Source organism: Scyliorhinus canicula, chromosome 2 (assembly GCF_902713615.1).
Source record: "Scyliorhinus canicula chromosome 2, sScyCan1.1, whole genome shotgun sequence".
Taxonomy (NCBI): Eukaryota; Metazoa; Chordata; class Chondrichthyes; order Carcharhiniformes; family Scyliorhinidae; genus Scyliorhinus; species Scyliorhinus canicula.
This window is the reverse complement of record NC_052147.1, coordinates 19,706,913-19,724,816: the sequence shown is the minus strand read 5'-3', so window position 1 is coordinate 19,724,816 and position 17,904 is coordinate 19,706,913. Positions and strand designations below refer to the sequence as shown.

Here is a 17,904-nt window from a genome sequence, read left to right as displayed (position 1 = left end):
TCTGCTGAAAAATCTTTTGCATTAGCATACTCTCTGAAGTGCACCCCCCACTATACGCTTTATAATTGTACATTCCTTACAAAGCTTGCTCACTAAGAAAATTCATCAGTCTTTGTTACCTGCACTTTTGAGTTGTATTAAAGGCTCCCAGTGAGTCTTTTGTGGAGAGTCTAATAAGCTTTATGAGGCCAGGTTTACTATCAAACTAGCTGAAACTCGACGACTCGTTTAGCCATTGCAGGGCCGCATTAAGTCTTCTGCGACCCAGTCAGTCTGCAAGCCTGACAACTCTTGAAGCATCCGAGCACCTGCTGAGGTGGAAGCACTTTTAACATGAGACAGCAGAGTGTGGGTCTAGAAATTCTGCCCCACCGACTCAATCAATGTGTGCCTAATCCAAGCATAGAATTACAATGTGCCTGATCACTTCCCGTTCCGCCTCCCATTGTACAGATTCCCTGACCCTTGCCTAGCACTCTAATGGATTATGCAGATCCGAATGGGAACGTTTCACCATTTGCATCTGTCCTGCTCAGCAAACTGAATGATACATATTAACATCTGCCATGATATTGATGCTCAGCAGTCTTTCCTGTGCTGTTACAGAACATCATTTCCCCTCTCTTCACTACAACACACCCCATTTCCGACTTGTCAATTCTACCACTGCCCAAAACTGCCTCTTCTTTGCTGGTTTAGTAATCAGCACTTGTCGGAGTGGCTGTTTTCATGTGTGAACCTCAACAATGAGTAACAGCGGGTGGTTCAACCGCAGGGGGTGGAGGCTACTGGAGGTAAATCTAAATCCCACCAATACCTGTACATCTGAAGCCGATAGCAATCATTCAATAGCCCCCAAGAAACTCTTGAAGCCTCTGCCAATTTTCCCATCCCTAATCCGGGGATTAGGTAAATTGTTAATTATAGTTTTCTTGTCCAGGTCTTGTGCTTTCAAGAGACAAGAGACAAACAAAAATATCAGTGCTGGTTAAATCCATTACCCAGGCTATAATATCCATCAAGACAACCTTCATCTTTTTGCCATCTGGATATGTGCGTTGATCTAAACCTCCTCTCAAACCTACTACAGAGGCCCAATCTTTCATTGCTGTTTCTGAGAGACTGGCCATTCGAAGCAGTATCAAAGAGCCAGTATTAACAATGGATACTGCCCAACTCCTCCAAACAGGGCAGCAATTAATGGTAGATATCACTCATTGTCACCTTGCAGACCAACCAACTGACCTATTAGGAAAATAGCAGGCAAGCATTCAAAGCTCGAGTTGTTTCATTAACACAGATCCATATTCAGGTTTGAACGGTGCTCCGATGATTGTCGGGGAGGGTGTGCGCAAAAGGCAATGTGTCATTTTTACATTGTGTGGGCTGATGAACAGCTTCCCGTAATGAGTATTGGCAAGCTATGCAGTAACTGTTTTAAGATGCAGATGCTAATAGACAGTTTGCACTGGGGGTGTCCAAGCTTTTGTGTTTATATTCGTGTGAGTCATGAATGTGAGCACTAGAGCGTCACAGAGGATTGTATCAATGTTCCATTTAATCTGCACGACATTTCAAATTGCTGATACCAACAGGCCTTTTTCACCAAAGTGGTAAATGGGAGGATGTTCAATATAGAATTTTGGGGGAGGCGAAATTGGAAAGTGGTCAGGCTGAAAGACATTCACAAGTCAAACAAGCTGCCAACATTGTCTGGGGTCACTTGATTTGCTGTTGCTCATGAACTGCATCACAGTTTCAGGCAATGCCTCAAGGAAAAAAAAAGTGTGTGTGAGGGAGGTGGAAGGGAAGGCAGTGGCGTAGTGGTATTGTCACAGGACTAGTATTCCAGAGTCTTTCTCCGAGGACCCAGGTTTGAATCCCGCCAAGGCAGATGGTGAAATTTGAATTCAGTTTTTTTTTTTAAAACTGGAATTAAAAGTCGAAAGATGACCATGAAACCATTGTCGATTGTCATAAAAGCCCATCTGATTCACTAATGTCCTTTAGGGAAGGAAATCTGTCACCCTTAACTGGTCTGGCCAACATGTGATTCTTAAATGCCCTCAGGGATGGACAATAAATGTTGGCCCAGCCAGCGACGTCCACATCGCACGAACGAATAAAAAACAAAAAAGGAGAAAGAAATATGATCTCCTTGCAAAGGTGGGTGGCACAGTGGTTAGCACTGCTGCCTCACAGCACTAGGGAACCCGGGTTCAATTCCAGCTTTGGGTGGCTGTTTATGTGGAGTTTACACTTTTCCCCCCCACCGTGCCTGCGTGGGTTTCCTCCCACAGTCCAGAGATGTGTGGGTTAGGTGGATTGGCCATGCTAAATTGCCCCTTAGTTAGCTGGGGTTACGGAGATGGGGCAGAGGCCTATGTATGCATTCTATGCTTTGGTTTCCTGCCGCAATCCAAGCATGTGCAGGTTACATGCATTTGCCATGCTAAAACTGCTTCCTTAATGTTCAGGGACATGCAGGTTGGATTGGGGGGATAGGGCCAGGGAGCGGACCCAGTCGAGTGCTCTTTTGTATGGTCGGTGGGCCGAATGGCCTCCTTCTGCACTACAGGGATTGTATAGATTCAAAGAATTTCAATAGTAGTGCTAAAATAGGTTACATTTAAACTCAGTTCTACAATAAGAACAGATAATGCCAAGTGACCCTTTATATCCCGACACAAGTCTCTAGTGTTATGTTCAATCACTGCTCAGTCGGTCGCCTTTGGTGGACTTTAACTACTTGGACATCTCTGGTTGGAGAATTTTGTAAATCACTACGTTGTAGCTGCTACGCAACAGCCAATGACAATAAAGATAGTGTTTACTACGGCAGATAACACACAACAGGTTTGCTGCAATCAATCGCATTCGGCTCTCTCTGGGCCTACCCACAGATTCTCTGCTTCAAAATCATTCATCCACCAGGCTCCGGGGCCCCCAGACAACTGGAATCCAATTACCAAGACAAAGGGGCGATTTGACAAGCAGACCCTTTCCCCTCACTGACCCTTCCTGCTCCGCAGACCTCAAAACAACTGTCACGCTCTTTTCAATGTCCTTTGTTGCGTTCCTTTGAAAGGACGCAGGGCAAACAAAAGGAGACGCATTCATGACCCCAATGAATGAGATTTCAGAGGCATAAAAGGGAGAGGCAGCCTGACAATGATAAAGGTATCCTCATTTCTGGAACTAGTTTTAACTTTGAACAATTTTTCCACAGCAGGAACTGAACATCATCCTTCCCTTGCACTATATTTCTCAATTAGAAATTGTGTATTCCCACTGACACAAAGCACCGGACCCTTCTACCCCTGTCTCCTCCCTCAATTAAAGTCCATTGTTTTCCAGAAGTCAAAATGCAGGAGTACAAACATAATGGCTATTGGGTATAAATTCCATTAGTGTTTAGCCAGCAGAGAGAGCGAGAGAGAGACAGACAAATAGAGAGAGTGCGAGAGAGCGAGACAGGCAGATAAAGAGAGCAAAACATCATTATCTCACACTGAAGAGCAATTCATTCCATCAACCAGGAAACGTGCCTCAACAACTACCATCCGGTGGCCTTGACATCTATCATTATGAAATGCTTCACAGCTCTGCCTTCAACACCATAATCCCAGCCAAGGTTAAAACTCCAAAACCTGGGACTTGGCTCCTCCCTCTGCAACAGGATCCTCGACTTCCTAACCCATAGACCAGAGTTATTCAAACTTTTATTCCGGGGATCCATTTTTACCAACTGGCCAACCTTCGGGACCCATGCCGGCCGACCTTCATGACCCACGCCGGCCGACCTGCGCGACCCACCATTTTCTCTTACCTTGTTTGCTGCTAACAAAAATGGAGGCAATGGTTTTGGGTCCCTTTTGCCCCAATGGTCCCTTTGGCCCCCCCGAACTTGAAAAAAAAGGCTGCAACCATATTTTTTTTTTTTTTAAATGCACGCATGTGCACTGATGATCGGGCACGCATGCGTAGTGCGGCCCAATTTTTTTCAATCTGTTCCTGGCCGGCAGCTGTGTGGAAGGATTTGCGTGATCGGGAGCGCTCCATGGATGGCTCCGTGACCCTCCCGCCACCCACCCACGGGTTACGCCCTTGAATTTGACAATGCCTGCCATAGACCACAATTAGTAAGGATAAATAACATCACCATCTCCACAACTGTCCTCAATTCCGGGAACCCGCAAGGCTGCATACTTAGCCCCCTACTTTACTTCACACACAAACACACACGACTGCGTGGCAAAATTTAGCTCCAACTCTCTACACGTTTGCTGATGACACCACCGTAGTGGGTTGGATCTTGAACAACAATGAGTCCGGTTACCCGAGGGAGACAGAGAACCTAGTGGCGTAGTGTAACAACAACAATCTCTCCCTCAACATCAGCAAAACCAAGGAGCTGGTCATTGACTTCAGGAAACAAAGTATCGTACACACCCCTGTCTGCCTCAATGGTGGCGAGGTGGAGATGGTGGACAGCTTCAAATTCCTAGGTGTGCACATCACCAACAATCTGTCCTGGTCCACCCACGTCGATATTACGACCAGGAAAAAGCCCAACGGCGCTTGTACTTTCTCAGGAAACCAAGGAAATTCGGCATGTTCCCATTGATTCTTACCAATTCTTACAGATGAAAATAGGATGCTTTCTACCAGAAAGCATCCTACCTGGCTGCATCACAGCCTGGTATAGCAACTGCTCAACCCAAGACCGTAAGAAACTACAGAGAGTCGTGAACACAGCCTAGTCCATCATTATTATTTAAATAAATTTAGAATACCCAATTCATTTTTTTCCAATTAAGGGGCAATTTAGCATGGCCCATTCACCTAGCTTGAACATCTTGTTTGGGTTGTGGGGGCGAAACCCACGCAAACACAGGGAGAATGTGCAAACTCCACACGGACAGTGACCCAGAGCCGAGATTGAACCTGGGACCTTGGCACCGTGAGGCCGCAGTGCTAGCCCACTGTTGCCCTACAGCCTAGTCCATCATGAAAACCTGCCTCCCATCTATTGACTCTGTCTACACCACCTGCTGCCTTGGGAAAGCAGACAGCACAATCAGAAACCCCTCCCACCTGGATTATTCTCTCTTCCAACCTCTTCCATTGGGAAAGAGATACAAAAGTTTGAGAACACTCACTAACTGGTTCAAAAAACACTTCTTCCCCACTGTTACCAGACTCCTGAATGATCCTCTTATGGACTGAATACATCTTCTCGAGCAGTACCACATTTATGTTTCACCCAATGCCAGTGTCTATGTATTTACATTTTCATGTGTGGAATAATCTGTCAGGACTGTACGCAGAACAATACTTTTCACTATACCTCAGTACACGTGACAATACATCAAATCCAAATCCAATCCAGCAAGTCACCAAAATCGGAAATCATCATGAACAACATGTTGGAAGTGTGAAGCAGTGTGCAAAACAAAGGGACACCTCATGTGTGCAGGAAAACCTTTTCAAAGGCCTGGGGCTGTAATGAGTGCTGGATAAGGACAGCGTGAGCCCATCACTCCTTACTAAATTCTGCAAGAGAAAGCATTGTAACTTCACTGTGCCTCTTATATAAACATTATCCATTGGAGGCATTGTAAATTACCCTTTCTGGCATTGTAATTGTTACCCCAATCCTAACCTCAGTCACATTCAGACCATCTTACTCCAATTTCAGCCATGTTTCGGTGGTTAGCACTCGCCTAGGACGTAGGTTTAAAATCCAGGCTGACATGCCACTGCTATACTGAGGGAGTGCAGCACTGTCAGAGGTGCCATGTTTCTGCTAGGGTGTTAAACTGAGGCTCCGTCTGCCCTGTCTCCCAGATCTAAATAATCCCACAACAATATTTCTAAGAGCTCGGGTGACCTCCCCAGTATCCTCACCAATATTAAACCCCTGACCAAAATCACTGAAACAGGTCATCATATTACGGTTTGAGAGACCTGGCTGTGTGCAGATTAGCTGCCCCTCTCCTACCACACACTTAAAAGCAGCTCATTGGCTGTGAAGTGCTTTGCAACCTCGTAAAGTTGTGAAAGGTGCGTTATAAATGCAAGTTCTTTCTTTCAATATTCCATACCACAAAAGTTAACTTACCAGAACTCTGCAGCCAATATCCTTCTGCCATCAAGCCTTTGTCCATCACTCCTGCCTTTGCTGATCTATGTTGGTTTCTCCAGCCTCCCTAATTGAAAACGTTGATCCATGTGTTTAAATCCTTTCATTGCATCTCCACAATCCCGTCCTGCCTTATGTCTAACAACCCACCAACCCCTCCATTCTCCAGCCCAACGTTGGTGGCTGGTGGCAGATTTCCTTGCCAAGAGTGCTGAAAGCTCTGTGGACATCCTGCAAAAAAAAAAATCCCAACTGGTTTTGACTGGCTTTCCCCTGCAGCCACTTCTTTCTACTTCCCTGCCTTTTCCACACCACTGGTGGCCACTCTCCACTGCTTCTCCCCTCAAAACGTACCTGGTCGACCAAGTTTGTTTTGGGTCACCCGCCCTACTCTCTTCTTCTTAGACACGGTATCCATTTCTTGAGTCTTTAGCCAACAATCTCAGCTCTTTTTTTTTTTCCTGGGCTAAAATGACACGTCATTTTCTTGCTGTGTGGGGTCTAAAAACCCTCCTCCTTTGGCTGACGTCACAGGGATTGGAACCACTCACGGTGTTTGTAACAGTGACCAGAACCCAACTCCGTGTCCCTCATTTCCGCCTTGGAGCAATTTTACCCAGAGACTGCATTTCAGAAATGTTGATTTGACCCGCTAATGTTTTTAGAGTATTTTTTTTTTTTTCTAATTAAGGGGCAATTTAGCGTGTTCAATCCACCTAGCCTGCACATCTTTGGGTTGTGGGGGCGAAACCCACGCAAACACGGGGAGAATGTGCAAACTCCACACGGACAGTGACCCAGAGCCGGGATCGAACCTGGGACCTCAGCGCCGTGAGACTGCAGTGCTAACCTACTGAGCCACCGTGCTGCCCGACCCGCTAATGTTGACTGGATGTGATCAATCCTGCAGCACACATGCCCTATTAATTGCAATTGCAGTGCTATATTCTAGAAAAAGCCCAGCAATTAAATCCACTCTGCGCATTCACACTACGCCCTTTAAAGCAAATCAGGTCACAATCAACAGCCGCTCTGCACATGGGAATATAGACGTATCCGCAACTTCAATTATTAGGTTTCTCCTCCAGGCAACAGAAATTCTAGTACAGGCTTGTACGGTATATCAGTGGCTACTGATCAACAGCATATGGCTGTATTCAGCTTTCATCAACAAGGTGTGTTACATCTAGATTGAATTTCATAATCACACACCTTGAAGTTAAGCCTAAACCAATCCTTAGAATAGGAGGTAGAGACCCATCAGCCTTTGCTCCGTATAATTAGAATTTCCGCTGTTTGTTTTTAGGACTAGCCTGACACGGGAGGGCAGAGGATGATGGGGCCTGCAGGGATTAGAAGAGGCAGCAATCTCTCCTTCCAGTTTGACACTGCTTAACCAACAGTATTTAACTCCCAAGATTCAGGAGGGGGAGACTTTTGAAGGTCCTTGGCTATATAGAACAGCCCGCTACTCCTGGAGCAGACTGGAAACATCAGGGTGAAATACTTGTCCTCCCCCAGCCCCCTCCATCTCTTCACGGGAATAAAACCAGTCCAGGAGATTACATGGGTGGGTCAAGTGTGACCAAGGACGTTTACTTACTCTAGCCTTGGAGGCAGAGACAGACATCCAGTAAGACCACCAAAACAATACAGCAGCTTGAAGAACTATAACTGTTCAAGTTTTCTTCAATGGGACTCCAGTCACTTTGCATCATGCCTTCAGTGACTAAACATGCAGAAGACAGAGCCAGGGTGATCAAAACCTGGCATCATCTGACTGACCACGCAATCAAAACCTGGCATTGCCTGACTGACCAGGCAGTCAAGATGCCATTGTTTATGCAGGACCTGACAAGCCTACCTGATAGTGACCACGGGAAACGACTTTGCCATTCTGGATCAATAGGAAGCAGATGCAACGCTGTGCCATCTACAAAATGGACAAATGCTGCAATAAATCATAGGGCTGGCACACACAGCGATATTGATGCTGCTGTAACCTTGAATTGCTTCTACGTTTTGCTGACCGATGGAGATGATGGGTTGAGGGTCCTGCGTACAATCCCCATCTCTAAGCACCGTCCTGAAGATTCATGCCTGTACCTTGGATTTCTTTACCCCTTTAATTTTGCTGGCCTCTTCTTGGTGCTTTCTGCTCCTTCAGCTCTGGCAAAGGCTGCTAAAGAGACTCCCTATAATGGTAGGAACATAGGAGAGGCAGAAGGACACTCACGCCTGCTCTGCAAGTGCTCCCCCTCAATTGTCTCCAGCCCTTTAAATTTCAATTACATGTCAACTTCCACTCTGCTGTAGTGTGCACCCTGCACCTTCCCCAATGACACCTATAACTATAGATTAATGTGGCACACTTCCATTGGAGTTTGTTTAAAGTGTGCCAATTTCCACTCTGGTGGTCGATAACACCACGTGTTATGCTCTTCTCATGCCAGCACTTTGCGATTAATAGTTAAATATCAATTTTGTCAATCATGTGAGAGAGAAAAAGGACCCTAAAATCTTACTTTTCAATGTCATCATTCTCACAATTAAAATTGGAAAGACAAGTTCACAACTAGTAATTAAATGTGGCTCTTTTCCTGACCATACCAGCTATCATGTTCCATGCCACAATAGTATATGTTTTATATGGTTATGGGTATACAATTAAAATCAAATAGCTTACTAATCCACTCCTTCTTCAAGCCAAGTGTCTACGTGCAACCTCTTGCCAATGAAGTGTAAAGTACAATATAATAAAGTACAATATAATAATGGGCTATCTCAGAAACCCCTAGCATTAAATTGCGGTTTCCATAGTGCTTCACTGAAGATTAAAGAACAACGCCTGGATAAAGTGCAACGCTGGCTGGCATGATGTTCTCTTCCAGTTTGTAAAATTACAACATAAAACCATTATTAAGAGAAGAAAAACTATGGGTGCGATTTAAAAGAAATCATCGAGCGCGTTTAGCCGGGTGCTTCCCGGCACTGGCAGCACAGATAACGACCCCAACTATTAAACAAGACTTCACTTAATTTCAGGGCCTTGGCAAGGAATGCCCCGCCAATCCACCTACCCTGCACATCTTTAGATTGTGGGGGTGAGACCCAGACAAAGACCAGGAGAATGTACAAACTCCACGTGGACAGTAACCTGGGGCCGGGATCGAACCTGGGACCTCAGTGCCATGAGGCATCAGTGCTAACCACTGTTCCACCGTGCCGCCCTCCACACAACTTTTAACTCGTCTCAGTTGTTGTGATGACTCAAATTTACTGTTAACATATGCAAATAAGCCAGGAAATGCCACTGCAGCAGTGAAAAGAGTTAAATAGACTGTGCATCTTTGCATACCCGCTACAGGTGTATTGAGGTCACCAGGTGCTGACAGATTCAAACAGGTGAACAGATGCAGTATAGTCCACTTGCCTATCACCAGAATTCCAGCTCCAAACCTGACTGACCACATTCTTTCGACACATTTAATACTATTCCTTCCGGTTAATAAATGATGTCATTTGTAAAACATGCCAGCTACAGGAAATGAATGCAGTACCATTTCTAACACTTGTTCCCTCTTAACTTCTCAGTCCCAGGACTTTCTCCCTCAGATCCAAGCACAAGATTGACTGAAATCAACTTTAATTTCTTAAAAGCCCATGCAAGTGATAAAATACACAGATACATAATTTCTTGTTTGTTTGTGGGATGTGGGTATTTCTGGTACCAAGGCTCCTACGACCGCACCTTTCAAACCTGTGATTTCACCATCTAGAAAGACACAGGCAGCAGATCAAAGGGAACAGGCCACATGCAAGGCACCCTTCAAGCCATACCATCCTAACGTGGAACTATATTCCGGACTGTCACTGGGCCAAAATGCTGGATCCCCCCCCCACACTAATGGGATTGTAGCGGTTCAAGAAAGCAACACGCCACCACCTTCAAAGGGACAATTAGGGGATGGACAATAAATGTTAACGTTACCTGCGACACTCACATCCCGTGACCAAATAAAACAAAATACAGAAAGGTTTCATTTCTCTCAGGCCCCGAGAGCTGGTAAAGGCCAATTCTACAGGGCAAAACCCATCAATGAATCAGCAACCTCTTCCAGTCTTCGCCTGCAGCCGCGTACACAACTCTTGTCCGCTGCACAGCTTAGGTGTGCCAGAGCTTACTTGTCAGGTTCTACCAGCTGTACACCTCCCTCCTCCTCTCTATTTCATGAAGGGTCATCTACCCAACAGCACAATTGCCCAGAGGTCATCTGGAAATCCAGCTGCCACCACCAGGTCATATCAGGCATCAAATTGTATATTATCTGCCAACTTGCATGGGACTAATGCAGTAAGTAAATGTAACTGCTGTGTTGATGCAAATCACAGCAACTAGTGGATTCTGGACTGTTTAGTCAACAACGCTAATCCACCACAGGCCACCCCCACCAAGCTTTGGTTTGCTGCCAGCAGTTTTGCTGGGTTCAATGTAACACTGTAAACTCAAGCACAATACCCCTTGTTAATCTGCAGTCCAGAAAACATTGTGCAGATGCAGGGTACATAGAATGAAAGAACAATGGCTATATCTCAGCAGGTTAGCAAAGTAAATGCATCAATGAGGTGACATCAAGCATAACTTGGAAATGACCCATCCTTTCTTTGGAGGATCATGGCTGTAAAACTAGATGCATTTTATTTCCCCAAACACACTGGTACTGGAGTATGCCAAATGTAATCCCGGGATAAGCAGGATAGATTAAAGGAAACAGACTGATAAGATCACAGTGAAGCCTTTTGGCTTGGATAACGGTTCAAAGAATAAAATGGCAAGTGTAGCTAAACACCATTATCTGCATATCTAACAGTGATCAGATCATGAGAAAATGAATAATCTTGTTGCTTTATCCTTGCTTTCAACTGTCATGTAAATAGAATCAATCGACATTGGAATGAGTTTTAAATAAATAACCTGCTCCAAGTTTGGATGCAATACAGGTTCCATTCCATGTTTACAAAATCCAAACACTATAATTAATCAATAATGAGCTCATGCATTCTTGCTGTGCATTAAAACAAGGACATGAGGAATATTGTGGAACATGTTAATGATATTTATTTAACCCTCCAGACTTGCTGAGTAGGAATCCCTGATGGTTGTGATTCTTCTCTCACTTCTTCCACAACGGGCCCACAATATTTATAAGATTAAGTGAAATAGACAGTACACAGAACCATATCTATACAATTTTCTTTCAAAGGCGGTCAGTCATCTTCCAAGGGCAATTTAGTGTGGCCTATCCACCTAACCTGCACATCTTTGTTAGGGTGAGACCCACACAGTCACAGGGAGAATGTGCAAACTCCACACGGACAGTGACCCGGGTCTGGGATCGAACCCTCGGCACCGTGAGTCAGCAACGCTAACCACTGCACCACCGTGCCGCCCCAGGTACTTTGTAAAAGAATGTGAGGCAATCCGCCTCTACCACACTCCTGGGCAGTGCATTCCAGACCGTCACCATCCTCTGGGTAAACATGCCACCCCCACCCCCCCAAACCACCTGCCCTCACCACGGATTTGTGTTCCCTCGTGACTGACCCTTCAACAAAGGGTCTCCACAACCAAAACAGAAATTGCTGGACAATCTCAGCAGGTCTGGCCACTCCTGTGGAGAGAGAACATGCTAACGCTTCGAGTCTGGATGATTCATCCAGGCTCGAAACATTAATTCCTTTCTCTCTCCACAGATGCTGCCAGGCTGGCTGAGATCGTCCAGCATTTTCAGTTTTGGTTCCAGATTCCAACATCTGCAGTAATTTGCTTTCGTCTCATGCCTCCATATTTCTGTAAACCCTTCCAGCCCTGCAACCTTCCAAGAGTACTGTGCTCCTCCGATTCGGACCTCTTCAATTTTAATCACTTCACTAATGCCGGCTGTTTAAGACATGGAATTCCTTCCCCAAATGTCTCCCTCCTGCTTTAAGGCATTTCTTCAAACCCAACTCCTTAACCAAGCTTTTGCTTAGCTGCGCCAAAACCTCCTTCAGGGGCTCAGGTGTACAATTCTGGGTGATAAAAAAGACATCCTGTGGGGGATGTCTGGGTCATTTTACTATGTTAAAGCATATGGTTGTCCAATGAACAGAAGAATAATGCCAACGGTTTGCTCTCCCGTGGCTTTATCATTGAACAGTTGGAGGAAAAGACTGATAAAGCACAGCACAAATCAATTCAGTTTTTATACAAAGGTTTAAAAGTACCAAAAATATAGGAAACTTGACTGCAGAACTGACACTATTTTTTCCTTCTGCCATGCAGGGCTGCAACGGTCATGTGCAGTTTTCACTATTGTCCTGTTTCTGAGACCAGCATGGATCTCGAATCAAAACTGGTAAATGTTGGTTTGTATGAATTCCTACGACACCAGGCAATGCATCAATTCACTAAGGTACTAGGAAGCCTTTTTCCAAAAAAAAACAACTTCTGGTGCTGACAATTTACTTCTAATTCCTTTCTGTGAGAGGTATTGGCTCAGTTGGAAGCACCAGTGAGTCACGGGATTCCAGGTTCAAATCCCACTTAAGAGATAAAGAAATCAAGGCTCGGGGAGAGAAAGGGGGGGGGGGGGATAGCAACGAAGGGAGCACGTCCGCGGGGGGTCGCGGGCAATGACTGCCCGAGGCCATCGGCAGAAAGGGAAAAACGGTTTGGTTGCTAGACGGGTAGCGCGGGGGGGGGGGGGGGGAAGGGTGGGGGGGGTGCGCGCGGGGGAGGGCGTGGGGGATTTGTGGTGTTATAATTTAAAATGTAGTAGGGGTAAATGTTTGTATCGAAAAATTTCAATAAAAATTATTTTTAAAAAAAAGAAATCAAGGCTGATATCCCAGCACATAGTGCTTTTTTTAAAATATAAATTTAGAGTACCCAATTCATTTTTTCCAATTAAGGGGCAATTTAGTGAGTTTAAGCCACTTACCTTGCACATCTTTGGGTTGTGGGGACAAAACCCACGCAAACACAGGGAGAACGTGCAAACTCCATACGGACAGTGACCCAGAGCCGGGATCGAACCTGGGACCTCGGCGCCATGAGACTGCAGTGCTACCACTGCGCCACCGTGCTGCCCTTCCCAGCGCAGTGCTAAGGAATGCTGCACTCCTGGGGTTGCCATCTTTCACAAGAGACGATGAATGCTTTCTCAGATGTATGTCAAAGATCTGTTTTATTTTAATTTTTCAATTAAGGGGCAATTTTAGTATGGGCAATCCACCGACCCTGTTCATCTTTGGGTTGTGGGGGTGAGGCCCACGCAGACATGGGGAGAATGTGCAAACTCCACATGGACAGCTACCTGGGGCCAGGATCGAACCCAGGTCCTTGGTGCCATGAGGCAGCAGTGCTGACCACTGGGCCCCCCGCACCAATTATCAGGTCATTGCCAAATTGCAACTGTTCCCCCCCCCCCCCCATTTTCTATGCCATATTTGTGACGACACGTCAAATGCTCTTCATTGGTTGCAAACCGCTCGGTTGTGGAGGCCACTCTAGTCACGCAAGTCTTTCTTTTATTTCCCTCTGTCCTTAAAAGCGTCGATCTGGCAAACTATTCTGATACTGTTAAAGTAGATCACTCCGCAATGCGATGTAATAACACTGCATGCATCAGGGTGCCCAACAGGCCAGGGCCCATTACTGCGAACCACAGCAGTTTGTAATTATGCTGCAGCCAGCTATCTCCAAAACAAGAACCAAACTAGCATACTAATTAACTGGTAATGATACTATGTGTATTTTAAATGCAATGCACTCAATTTTGCAACTACTCCGATACCAAAGGTGTACCCTAATTAAGAAACTGTAAAGCTATGCATGACACTCCAGGATTACATCACAATCCAGTTGTTCAATCAAAGAAATAGTGATGGGAATGGAACATACCAGCCTTCTCCATCATTTAATACTCATGACTCATCATCGAGTTTAACTCCATGTCCCCATCCACTCCTCACATCCCTCAATTCCTGGAGGAATCATTTTGACGAGAGGTCATTGACCTGAAATGTTTTCTCAGTTTCTCGCTCCACAGATGCTCCCAAATCAGCTGACTATTTCCAGCAATGTTTCTCCTTTTTAAAACAGAGTGGCTCCTGATTACTTAGAGTTTAAGTCACAAAAGCAAAGAAATTCTTACACTGGGTGCTTTGTTACCCAGCATGGGCACATGGAATGATTTATCATGCGTTAGAGAAGTAAATCCATGGATTAGGAATCCTGTATTTTACAAGGTCAATTTGGCTGTTGTGACATGGAAAGGAAGTGCAAAACCATCAAATAAAACAAGTGAATTGGATTCCCGTTTGATTCCAAATGCTGAAATGTCTATGATGCCTTTCCAGAATCTGAAGTGACAACACTTGTTGTTCAGCTGCCTAAATGTGCTGCCCAGGCACAGTGGCAGGAAATAACTGAACTTGGGCCCAAAATTCATCTAAACACAAAATGGGAGACTGTTGGTGTTTTTCCATGTTAATTAACAGCAGCATGTGAATCTCGAGACATGCCCATTACCGGGAATGTAATTTTGCAGGCTGATACTTAATAAAGTATAAAAATTGTGGAAAATAAAAGGTGGATTTAGGAGGTTATGGGGGGGGGGGGGGGGGGATACCACAATAATATTTAATATCCCTTTACTGGTCTATTTATAAGCACATACGCGATCGAAGGAAAGTTAAGAAGGAATGCCTATTTCAATAGAAATCAAATCCGTTTCTTGTAAAGGGAGAACAGAGATACGGTTAGCTGCTCAATTCAAATGACTGGATACAGTGGTTATACTTTGAGTATTCTGCCTGCGACTGTTACAATGTTTTCATTCACACAGCATGAAGGGAACGACTTAATCAAATCTGAGCGTGAACTGATCTGATAAAGTCCCCAGGTGACCATAGGTTGCTTTCCCCTTTGAGGGGGGGAGAGCTGACTGGTGGTGATTTAACCTGAGGATCACCCCACCTCAGGCAAAGGGGAAGATTCATGAATAATCTCAGCTGGTACAGGAATTGAACCCAAGTGTTGGGTTCTACATCACCAACCTGCTGTCCAGCCAACTGAGCAAAACCAGCCCCCTGATCTGGTGGAGCATAACTGGTAACTTCACTATGTAAACTTCTATTTCACACGCAGCATGTTGTCGGAGTCAAAGAATCCCAACAGAGCAGAAGGAGGCCATTCGGTCCGTTGAGTCTGCACCAACCCTTTGAAAGAGCACCCTACCTCGGCCCACTCCCCCACCCCATCTCTGTAACCCCACCTAACCTTAGGTCACTAAAGGGGCAATCCACCTAACCGGCACATCTTTGGACTCCTAAATAGACGGTTTCCCCAGCTGAATTTATAGCTACCTGCGGGCGAGTCCATGGCTCAGCCCCACTGAAGTTCTTTTGGTCGCAGTTCTCTGCCATTTACTTTGACAAGGTGTAGAAGGTGAGTGTGTCACACCCTCCAGCAGCACCAACACCCACCCCCCTCACACACACACCCCCCCAAGTACTCACCGTTCAGCCCATTGGGGATGCTCCTGTGATGAGGGGGACCCGAAAGGTCGTCGGTGGACCTCTTGCTGGGAGCCCCCTTGTCCCCGGCTTTGTGATGCTGGTGGTGGTGGTCAGGGCTGCCGGCGCTGCCCGCGCTGGAGGTGCTGCTGCCGTCGCCCACGTCCCTGGCCCCCGAGCCGCCCTGCAGGTTGGTCAGGCTGTCGATGGAGCTGCGGCTGCCGGCGTCGTTGCGCTCCTCGTCCAGCATGAGGGCGATCTCCTTGAGCTCCAGGTTCTCCCGCAGCAGGGCCTCCTGCCGGGCCTCCAGCTCCCGCAGCTTCTGCTGGTGGGCGCCCACCTCCCGCCACACGGCGCCGGCGGTGCTGCGGCCGAAGCGCTGCCACTCGCGCCACAGCTTGCGGCCCTTCTGCCGGTCATCGTCCAGGAAGCAGCAGAGCTCCCGCAGCTCGTGGTTGTCGTCCTGCAGCCGCTGGTTGATGTCCTTCAGCCCCCGGATCTCGTGCAGGTGGAGCTGCAGCCGCCGGTTCACGTCCTTGATCAGGTTGCCGTGCTCCAGCATCAGGCTGACCCGCTCAGCCTCGCTCCTCCGGAGCCTCCTCACCAGCTCCACCTTCCCCCATTTCACCAACTCCTCGTCGGTCAGTTTACTCAGATCCTCTCTGGACCCATCTGGGGAATTCTTAGCCATGTCCTTTCAATTATTTTTTTTTTTGGGGGGGTTGCAACAAAATCTTATTCCAGTCCCTTATTTGAGGGAGGGAAAAATTCTTGACAAATCCCCCCTCCTTTTTTTTGTTTTCCCCTTTTACCTCCTCATGTTGCAACAGGACCAACTCATGTTGACCCGGGTCGGTGCTGTGGAACTAGGATCGTGAATCGCACGCCTCGATAGTTTGGCAGCCACTCGCTGTTTGCAAAACAACACGTCTCCCAGTGTTGAAGCGATCCGATTTGGAGGGGAGGGTTGTAAATAAAAGGCGAAAAATAAAAATGGTTTAAATCCGTCTCTATTGCAGCCTCGGTGTCTCTCTTAGTCGGTCGTCTTAGATTTCCGGGCTGCCTGTGGTTGGTGGCTTAAACACACACACACACACTTCTCGGTGATGTCGAGTGGTTCGCAATTATTTTCTATTGGGGGGGGGGGGGGGGGGGGGGTTAAAAACAAAATCCCGAGGCTTTCAGCGCATTCACTGTTGACAGCAGATGGGAAATGCTGCGGAACATGGACGGGGATGTCATCCACCTCTCGAAATCCTGATGGTGTGTCTGTCTCCCCGCTCACAAACTGCACCGGAGCACTTGCACAACGCACATTCCCCGGAATATCCCTCTCTCGGCTCCCGCTCCGGGAGGATGGCGCCTTCAGAATCCAGGCGATTGCAAAAGTGCAACTGGTTCCTCAAAAATCGATACTGGTAACAAAGAACTTTGGCTGCTCTTTCTCTCACACTCTCTTTTTCTTTTTCTCTCTCTCTCCTCCCCAGGAGAGGGGTTGAGGTTCTCGCCCAATGATGGTGCAAGTTGTTCCACAGACTCTGACCGCCGGTCCAATCAAAGCGAAAGCAAACAGAATTGAAAGCAGGTAGAGAAATTCGTACAGAGGCGCCGTCACACACACACACACACAGGGCTAGGCTCTCTGTCTGTCTCACTACAACACACTGGGCTCGGCTCTCCCTCTATCTCACTACACACAGGCTGCGCTTTATCACGTGTGGGTGGCAGTTTACACCAAATTGTATCACTTATCCACACAGCTTTATTAACCATTCCGCAACCCCAGTTACCTGTAAGCAGATCTCATACTCCAGCCAATCGTGCGGCTAATGTAAGAATAAAGACCCCCTCCCTCCCCTCTCTCTCTGTCTCCCTGCCTGGCAGAGTGACTGAAGCAGACTTTAGTTGTAACTTTCAAAAGGCGAACTTGGGCAAAATACCTGTGACAGAGGGGAGGAAAGGAGGCAATGACAGGGAGCCAGGCAGAAAGGGCAAGGGGAGTGGTTATGGACCGAATGGCCTGTACAATTCCAATTAAATCTTCAGCGATTTAAAATAAAACACTCTTGTTTGCCAGCATCTACTGGTTACCACGTTTCACACAAATTCCAAAGTCGAGGTCACAAGAGCGCCGAATTCCTGAGTTCAGTAATCATTATTTGTCCTTGGGAGGAGGTAGAAACTGAAACTATGGGAGG

The 17,904-nt window shown here is 46.5% G+C and overlaps 1 protein-coding gene across 6 annotated transcripts in view; it reads right to left on the bottom strand.

The window, feature by feature from the left end:
* ccdc85ca (coiled-coil domain containing 85C, a) overlaps window positions 1-17,446 on the bottom strand; it is a 238,332-nt gene extending 220,886 nt beyond the window's left edge. For 2 of the 6 annotated variants that reach the window (XM_038774611.1, XM_038774620.1), the window contains exon 1: window positions 15,710-17,446. In XM_038774611.1, coding sequence (XP_038630539.1) covers window positions 15,710-16,397 — 688 coding nt within the window. In that variant the 5' untranslated portion in view covers window positions 16,398-17,446. The remainder of the gene's footprint in view (window positions 1-15,709) is intronic. The other 4 variants (XM_038774577.1, XM_038774586.1, XM_038774602.1 and 1 more) reach the window with 3 other exon arrangements.
* Window positions 17,447-17,904: the final 458 nt, after the last annotated feature.